The sequence below is a fragment of the Pteropus alecto genome, unplaced genomic scaffold (genome assembly GCF_000325575.1).
Source record: "Pteropus alecto unplaced genomic scaffold, ASM32557v1 scaffold87, whole genome shotgun sequence".
In the NCBI taxonomy this organism is placed as follows: domain Eukaryota; kingdom Metazoa; phylum Chordata; class Mammalia; order Chiroptera; family Pteropodidae; genus Pteropus; species Pteropus alecto.
In genome coordinates, this window is record NW_006443225.1 from 1,665,721 (window position 1) to 1,674,881 (window position 9,161).

The following is a 9,161-nucleotide window of genomic DNA, read 5'->3' on the forward strand; positions in this document are numbered from 1 at the left end:
GGAAATCTTTAAAGTGATTAAGCATGCATTGAAGCGGTGTTAGCTTACCCTGTGATTGTCCCATAGTTCCACAGTAAAGCACACGAAGCAACACAAGAAAAACAGACACAGACTAACGAACCAAAAAACAAGACTGAGAAAACTGTCGTCACAGTCTCAGTCGACCGCCGACTTACTTGTCGCGTCCGACGTCCGCACGGTCCTGGGGCCCCTACCAAAAACTGCCTCAGCACTCCCAAGATCACGCTCCACAAAGCGAGAAACCACGGGCGGTGGGCTAGGGCAAGTGCCCTAGAGGCCTCCCCAACCGCAAATGGTCCAACGCCCTGGTGCACTGATCAATTTTCCCACAACGAGAAGATCTCGCTGGGGCCTCCAAATGTTGTGATCGAAATAACCAGGCCCAACTTGAGTGCTCTAATCCAAGAGACGGTTTATTAGCCGACGGCTGTCCTTGCCAAGGAGCAGCCCCGAGGCGCAGGGGCACAAAGGTTTTAAGCCCTCTGTCCCATCCCCCACATCCTTAATTTTTACACAAAAGACTATATCTCCTCCATTCATTAACTGATAACTAAGAGGTGGGTAAGCAAGCAGGGGTACAGAAGCAGAATGCGTCATTGTTAAAATATTTTGTACCTATAGGCAGTGATCCGGCCAGTAAATCCCTTTAGTTAATAAATTTTTAGCAGATAACTAACTAGAAGTGAGACATGGCGGTTAGCACGTACCATGTCTTATCCTTAACCTATTGTTTCTAAAGGTGAGGTCACTACAAACACATTGTTTGAAATAGTTTGAATCTTATTCACAGGTTGGTACCAGGCATTTTAATAGCTGGACCCTGAGTATTATTTTTTCAGCTGTAATATTAATACAATTTTTGTCCGTACCTAGTCGCACCTATTGGGTATTACTTTATCTTACCGCGTGTAATTAGCCAAGCTCAAACTTAATAATTAAGCGCTCACGTTATTTTATTCCCGGCTCCATGTCGGGCTGAGAAAACCCTGCCTTGGCAAGGACTACTAGGCCAAATATCAACTCAAAGATTCTCTAACGCACAGCGTTTAAAGTGCATGGCAGAGGAGAACATTACACGTTAAGAACCCAATGTCAGGGCATGAACTCGCAAAATATGATCACATGTCCAAAGAACTGAAAAAAAAAATGGAGCAGAGCAACACAAACATGAAGCCTCTCCCAAACCGCTGCTGGACTCCAGGCTCTCTGAGCGCTCCGGGGCAGAGGGCTCAGCGGAAGCTGCAGTACGACAGGGGCGGGTCTGCGGCCGTAAAGTAGCAGCATCACGAGACCACGTGGGCTTCCTGGTGGCTAAGGGCGCAGGTGGAGGTTCTCTGCCGGGTGCGTCATGGCTGGTCCTGTGCACGGCGGTGGGGCCGGGGCTCTGGACCTGCTCCGGGCCCTACCCCGTGTGAGTCTGGCCAACCTAAAGCCGAATCCAGGCTCCAGAAAACTGGTAAATGGCTGGTCGCTGTGCGAGGAAGCGCGGGGGGCGGGAGGGCCGCTATGAGAGCCGCTTGTCCCTGCAGATTGTATTTGAGGACTCCTTTCCCCATGGGTGTTGAGATGAACGTAAGGTTGCCGAGTTCTCGTTCTCCTGAATTGCACAGAGGAAAATCTTACGTGGTCCTGATTCTTAATAAGGTTTAAATTTAAAAGTGTAGTTATGTTAATTGGGGTGGGGGAGCGAAGTTGCAGAAACTACTAGGTGATTGTCTCTTTCAAAATTGGGTTTAAAATGAAGCGCTTGTCTAATAAGTGTCCTGATGGGAAAGATTTGGATTGAGTTATTACGTTAGATGTCTTCAGAAAGTCATCGACTACAGCTAGAAAAGCTGTTAGTTGATTGACATACTGTCATTTGAAAAATCAATTCGTTTTCATGAAGTCACGAAGTAAATTAAAAATAATTTAAATTAATCTTTAAATAAAATAATATTTAGGTAACAATTATATATTTACAATTAATTACAACATAAATTATTTTGAATATCATGTTTCATTTTTTGTTGTACATGTTTAATTCTAGTATTTTTTCAATCTAGCCTGTCATAGAATCTTTATGCCCATCCCATCTTTGGATCTTTGCCTTTGAAATACAACCTGGACTTCGATTACAAGAATGAGCTACATCTTCAGTGGCAAAGATACTGATTTAGTGTGTGTAGACGTTAGAGCAGCTAGAACCATGTTTGGCACATAGTTGTACTAGCTAGTACTGGTTGGTTGGATGAATGAGTGGCATAACAAAAAATATACAGTAAAAAGGGAAAATACAGTTTTAAAAAATGCATCTGTAGATCATAAAACTCTTTCTTTGTAGGAAAGACGACCAAGAGGTCGCAGAAGAGGTAGAAAATGTGGCAGAGGCCATAAAGGAGAACGGCAGAGAGGAACACGGCCCCGACTGGGCTTCGAGGGAGGCCAGACCCCATTTTACATCCGAATCCCCAAATATGGGTTTAATGAAGGACATAGGTAAGGCTGCTTTGCTTTTTAAAGTAAAAATTACTAATTTTCACTGAGAATTACCTAAAAAATAGCTCGGTAAAAATTTAAATGGACTTTTAAGCCAACTTTTGCTACTGTTCTCTGAACTATTTTGGTAATGAAACTTAGACTGTGTTAGTAGGGAAAAAAGCCCAGACATGGCAATAAGACCCACAAAATAGAGATACTAATGCTTACTCTCATGGTTGTTTAGAGGCTTAGCATTAATATCTATAAAAATCTGTCCCATTGTAGTCATCCAATAATTAATGCATAATTCAGATAGTGGGTTAAACTTTTCACAAATTTGTTTGTCTAAAAGAGTGAAATAAATGCTTAGAGAGGTAAATTATTTTTAGTGAAACAAAGGAAGTACTGGTTTTGTTCTGAAACCAAAAATCAAGCAATATTACATGTTTATGTTGTACTCAGAAGGGATTTATTTTGTTAAACCATCTAAATTGATGGAGGAAAAACACAGGACAAAGTTTTGAGTTGATTTGGAGAATTTACAGGAAGATAAGTTTGAATTTTTCACTTTAACTTTCTTGTTTTATAGCTTCAGACGCCAGTATCAGCCTTTGAGTCTCAACAGACTGCAGTATCTTATTGATTTGGGTAGAGTTGATCCTACTCAACCTATTGACTTAACCCAGCTTGTCAATGGGAGAGGTGTGACCATCCAGCCTCTTAAGAGGGATTATGGTGTCCAGCTGGTAGAGGAGGTAAGTCCAGGTTAGATTTTTTGGAGTTACAAGAGAAGGCTATTTCTGATTTCCATATAATCAACACTTGCCTTCTTTATTTTTATCCCTTTTCAGTTGCCATAACTATTATGTAGTGGTGATTGTGTTACACTCAATTATGGTTTTAGAAAGCTGGCATTCTCTCCTTGAGGGGCCTCTGGTTCCTGGTCCTATAACACTCTTCTCTGTGTATCCATTCAGCTTGTTCCCTGACTTCCTTTGGTTCTCTGTTTTAATGTCGTCATATTAGGAAGATCTTTTTTGACATTCTTTTTTTAAGGAGTACTCACATTCCACACCAACCCATCCCCTGTCCCCTGCAGTCCTAGTCTGTTTCCCTTACCCTGCCCAAAGTATTTTTTTGAATATATGAACATCTGACATTTATTACCAAGTAATGCATTTATTTTTCACTGTCTTCTTCACTATTATGTAAGTTCTTTGAGAGCAGGTGTTTTGATTTATTGCTTTGATTTATTGTATTTTCAATATTCATGATAGTAATTTAATATTTATGGAGGAAATGAATAAATCAAATACAATTCTAATTGTAGTAAAGAAGTTTTCTGTTTATAGAAATTGACCAGGAGTTTCAAAAGCAAATAAACTGTACATTGTTAATCAACTATTTCTTGTCAACAATATAGCTGTGTAAGTAATTTCTTCTCCACTAGGGGGAAGCATGTGTTTATAGAAAAACCTTTTGATTCCTTTGAAAAAATAAACCTCATGGATAAAAGCTTTGCAAAGAAAATGATTTTAAAAGAGAATACCAAATACACAATTAAGCCTCAGTATTCCACTCAGGGTACGTAAGGGAATATACATGTAGATTACGTGGGAAAATTCATGACCTCATCAGCCAGTAAACTGCTCATCCCAATAGCTTTTAAATGTGTGTCTATTAAACTAGCAGAAGTAATCCTGAAAACTACACCAGGGCAGTGGTCGAGTAAGTACAACTACACATTTACAACTTTATAAATTGGTTGACCTTTTCTGGATTTCAGATTTGCAATAATTAGTGGTTGATCCTTTAGCACAAAATAACCAATTTGGGAATATATTTTCTAAAGAGAAAACAAAATTAAAAAAAAACTTACTGATAGACATTCCTAAAAATGCTTTATATAATACTGAAAATACTGAAACCTTAATGCCCAAGGTTAGGGACATGGTTAAGCAATTGTGGAATAGTAATTAAAAATCATAAGTAATCTGGTAAGATGTTATTGTATTGAGTCAAATGTGCCATTGATTATACAAATGAAGATCATAATCATAGATTAAAAAAACACGAGAAAACGTGTGTTGGAATTGATGGAATATTTTTAAATACTTAAAAATTTGGTTTGGAACCACCTTATTTCTACCACACCAAAATAGCAAGAAATTTCTGTCACTCCAAAAAGAATGATAATACTACCATCTTTTTATTTTTTTGACGTTAGAGTAAAATATAGCACATCCTAACTCAAGTAACCAAAAACAGAACTTTAAAGTTTAATACCACACTTTTTAGTGTTGACCATTCTAGGGAAAGGGTAGACTTATTATTTATTTTTTTGGCGGGGGGGGGGGTGTCAGTTTAGGGGCTATAATAAAATCAGTAGTGAATGCAAAGTGAATTTCTGTTGTCCTCTTCTGCTTTTTTACCTAGAAAGGGCTGACTCCTCCAAAGCTCAGATATTATTGTCATATCTTTTTTCTTTTACTGGTTCCAGCCCACTCGTGCCCCTCTTTAACAATCTCTTGGCCTCTTTTTTACTTAGGGATAAAGAGGTTAAGTGTTTATCTATATCACATAGCATCATATGGTTAAGAACAGACACTTGTGACTGTTAGAGCCCTGGCTTTGTGATCTTGGGCATGTTACTTAACCTGAGTTCAGTGTCCCCATTTATGACGTTGATTTAGCAGTAATTCTGTCAGAGTTCTGAGTACTATAATTAATCAAGTACTAGAAACGTATAGTTATGTTCATATCTACTAAATACATCAAATGAAAATATAGTCATCCCTGCTTATAGGAAATGAAAATCGGTAAAACAAGGTGGTCTAAAATGTAAAAGAATTTTGATGTTGTTTGCTAGGAGCTCTAAGTAGAGGTATTTAAAGTAGGAATGTCTGTTACATCATAGGCACTTTGGAGGAGAAAACACTGTACAAAGGGTGCTTGCTATTGTTAATGTATTTTTAGTCTAGTTATCTACTAACAGACTTTATTTTGGCATATTACAGGGTGCTGACACCTTTAAGGCAAAAGTTAATATTGAAGTACAGTTGGCTTCAGAACTAGCCATTGCTGCAATTGAAAAAAATGGTGGTGTTGTTACTACAGCCTTCTATGATCCGAGAAGTCTGGGTAGGCTTGTTCTGCAGTCATTTTCTTCTCTTCCTCTTTGTCCCCTCCTGGCTGCCATATGAGGATTTTAAAAGTCCTCATGGTTCGTTGACTTGTAGTTTGGTTTTGTTTTAGGATTTCCTGTTAGTGGTGTGGGTACTGGGGCTCCATCTTCTTTTAATATATTTCAACCAGTATGTCATAAAGAGGTTTTAATTTTGTTTTTAAATGTGGGGCTTAAATCTAATGTTACCTGTATTTAAGAAATTCATTATTTGTTGGTAACCCAGGAGTAACCTTGAAGATGCAAACTTTTGAAAATGAAGTGTTTCCATTCACTTACTTAACACAAGACTAATAAAAAAAGTTCTTGAAATTAAGTTCTGTTACTGGTAGTATTTAAACATTAAAATCATTATTAAGATCATTATGTATAGAGCTAATAATTTGTATCTTTATTTAAAAATATTTTTCAGAAATTTTGTGCAAACCTGTTCCATTCTTTCTGCGGGGACAACCCATTCCAAAACGAATGCTTCCACCTGAAGCCCTGGTCCTGTATTACACAGATGCAAAGAATCGTGGTTACCTGGCAGATCCTGCCAAATTTCCTGAAGCGAGACTTGAACTTGCCAAGAAGTATGGTTATATTTTACCTGATATCACTAAGGATGAACTCTTCAAAATGCTTAGTACTCGAAAGGATCCAAGGCAGATTTTCTTTGGTCTCGCTCCTGGATGGGTGGTGAATATGGCAGATAAAAAAATCCTAAAACCTACAGATGAGAATCTCCTCAAGTATTATAGCTCATGAATTCTTTCCAAGAAGACAGAGTTGTAAACATGTACTGGAAAAGGGAATGAAACATAGTATTTCTCATTGCATTTTCTTAATTTGTAATTCTCCAGATTTTTTTTTTTTTTGATGTCTTCTGTGTACTTATCTCTCTCCACCTTTCATTCTCCCCCTCCTCCCACCCTCTCTCTTTAAAATTAAAAGTGCAATAAGCAAAGACTGCATAGAGGTACTGAAACTGGGTTCTGTCTCAAAGATACAAACTCCTTGGTGATCTGCCAAAAGAAGATTATAACTTTTAGAATATTTCTAGTTGATGTTTTCATGATCTTTTCATCCAGGTTTTGTCTGGTTGTTGCAAATCAGAATGAATGTGCAAATGGAATGAAACTGATTTGTTGTAGGCCTGCTGCTCAGTCAGAGTTAGAGCAGTTGCCAGTGAATTGATGCCTCCTTCTTCATCAGTAGCCTCAAGGAAGCTCTGCTACCCAATGTAAGACGATAGCCTTCAACTAAAGGTGATTATGATGTGGGATGTGAGTTTAAGGTTTAAGACTGGAGAATGGTTTCTAAGCAGTACCATATTTGCTAGCAAAATTGAAACAAAAATTCCAAATGAATTTATTTCAACTGCGATGCATAGACAATGAATGATTTAGCTATTCTTGAAGAAAATAAGTTTTCTGATTCTAATTAATATACATTTAACTTATTTCATAGATGTTGGCGATATCTGTTTTTCATTTTAAATGATGTTGAGAAAATTGTTCAGCAAGTATATAAGCCATGAAAACAATTGGTAATGTGAAAATTAATGAAAAGATTCAGCAGTCAATTAGCTTATTTAGCTTTTCAAAGATATATTGTATCTAAACCATAAGAAAGTACAATGTATCTTGATGCAATTAAATCTTACATAAATCATGGTAATTTTTCCACAGTAGAAATTAAGTGATTCTTGGCTCTGTATTTTCTTAAAATAAAAAATTTAAAAATCTAAATGTTGTAATATTTTGTTTTGTTAACTTATTCACCTGATATACTGTTGACCTTAGATTCAATTTATAAAGTAATTTATGTACCAAGAGTATATTTCACTTTTTATTCCGGATTATATAGTTTGGCTTATTATTAAACCATTCCTTAATACCCAGAACATAGAAGAATCAATATTAGGGCCATCTATGAGAGCCACCTATGAATTTCAAAGGACGTACAAAAATTGAAAAACATGTTTTGTTTTGTTTTTTCAGAGACCCCAAGTGACAGAATTGGGGGGTTTTAGAACCCTAAATCACAGTGCTTGAATGAGATAAAGTTTATTTTTTTCTAACTAATGAAATGTGGAGATCAGTTCAGGGCTGATTGCTGGCTCTGCTCCACAAAGGTTTCTCCCTGTTTAGTTCACCTATCTTCACAAGGAGATGTGTATCTTCATATTCCAAATAGGTATCAACAAGGAGCCAACTTTTCCTGAGATTCCTAGAAGCTGCCACACAAAAAACTTATGCTTAAATCCCATGGTCAGAACCTGGATATAGTCCTTCTGCAAGGGAACCTGAAGCCTCTGGAAGCTTATATTCCTAGCTTAAAAATTCTATTATGATGGGTGAATAACAGTGGTTATGTTGGATAACCAGCAGGGGAATTGACACCTATTGTGGTATCAACCTAACTTCAACACGGAGGTTAATTGACTTAGACAAACATCAGAAAAAGTGCTCAATTCTTCAATTCTATGTTTAATATATCCACCATTCCGGAATGCTGGATTCAGTAAGTTATAAAAGTCAATATGTTGCTTAATTCAGTCTTGGTAAGCAAACTGTTTTTGAAGGAGAGTGATGACAAAACATTGCATCATTTAAGAGTCCAGAGTAGAATTTGTTTTTTTAAAAATCACTGCTGGGAAAAAAAACTTGTTAAGTAGTTCATGCTTGGTTTAAAGTTACGTAAGACTGAAATATAAAAAGTAAAAGTCCATATTCTCATACTGTTGCCTGACCCATTTCCTAGAGATAACCGAGCCACTGTTGGTCTTTTTTTTCTAATCAAAAGGATAGACTTGCACTACACTGTACTGAACTTGCTTATTACATCTGATGTATTTCAAGGACATTTTTTCCAAGTATTTTACATTAAGGTATTTAAACTTTGCAGCCTTAATTTTAAGCCCTTTGAAATAGGATCCATCACACAAGTCACTTCACCTTTCTTACCTGTATACAATGCAGTAGCACTTAATATTCGTATAATGTAAGAGTTTTATAAAGTGACCTTTAAAGTCTCTTTAAGCTTTGATATATCATGATCATAAAGATGTTGCCTTGGACTGAGGAAAACTTTGACCCTGACCTATTTGCATAGAAATGAACTTGTATAAATTTAAACGCATCCTTTTCTATATCGGGACTGTGAAGTATGGAAACAAACCTGAAATACCATTATTTGTATGCTGGAGTGCGGGTGGGTATTGTTCTAGGTAAGTTACTGCCTCGACTTATTTGTGCTGATGGAGATTTTTCTTCTGTGATTCAGTTCACAATTGTCCTTCTGGAGCCAAGGCTCGTATGGCCTCAACAGGAAAGTTCTTAATCGGAAATGAGGGAGGCAGTTAGTCACATAAAGGTAGATACATGGGCAATAGCCTTCTAGTCTCAGAATGTACTTTTGAGGGCCTTTAGATTCCCCTCTTCCTCTCTGTCCAAGTAGAATGACTAATCTACCCTGAGCAATAGTTAAAGATGGCAAAGGAGACAGGCAA

The 9,161-nt window shown here is 37.2% G+C and overlaps 1 protein-coding gene across 1 annotated transcript; it reads left to right on the forward strand.

Annotated features, from left to right (window-relative positions):
* The first annotated feature begins 1,309 nt into the window (after positions 1 to 1,309).
* MRPL15 (mitochondrial ribosomal protein L15) lies at positions 1,310 to 7,398 on the forward strand. The gene is made up of 5 exons (XM_006923967.3): positions 1,310 to 1,477; positions 2,345 to 2,499; positions 3,071 to 3,236; positions 5,499 to 5,622; positions 6,078 to 7,398. The coding sequence occupies exons 1-5, from the start codon at positions 1,370 to 1,372 to the stop codon at positions 6,413 to 6,415; spliced, it is 891 nt and encodes a 296-aa protein (XP_006924029.1). The 5' UTR covers positions 1,310 to 1,369; the 3' UTR covers positions 6,416 to 7,398.
* Positions 7,399 to 9,161: the final 1,763 nt, after the last annotated feature.

Bases quoted from the DNA above. Each gene is read 5' to 3' on its own strand.
- MRPL15 (XM_006923967.3), top strand. From the start codon at position 1,370: ATGGCTGGTCCTGTGCACGGCGGTGGGGCCGGGGCTCTGGACCTGCTC. The intron at 2,500-3,070 runs GTAAGGCTGCTT...CTTGTTTTATAG, and splicing joins GGGTTTAATGAAGGACATAG to CTTCAGACGCCAGTATCAGC. The intron at 5,623-6,077 runs GTAGGCTTGTTC...AATATTTTTCAG, and splicing joins CTATGATCCGAGAAGTCTGG to AAATTTTGTGCAAACCTGTT.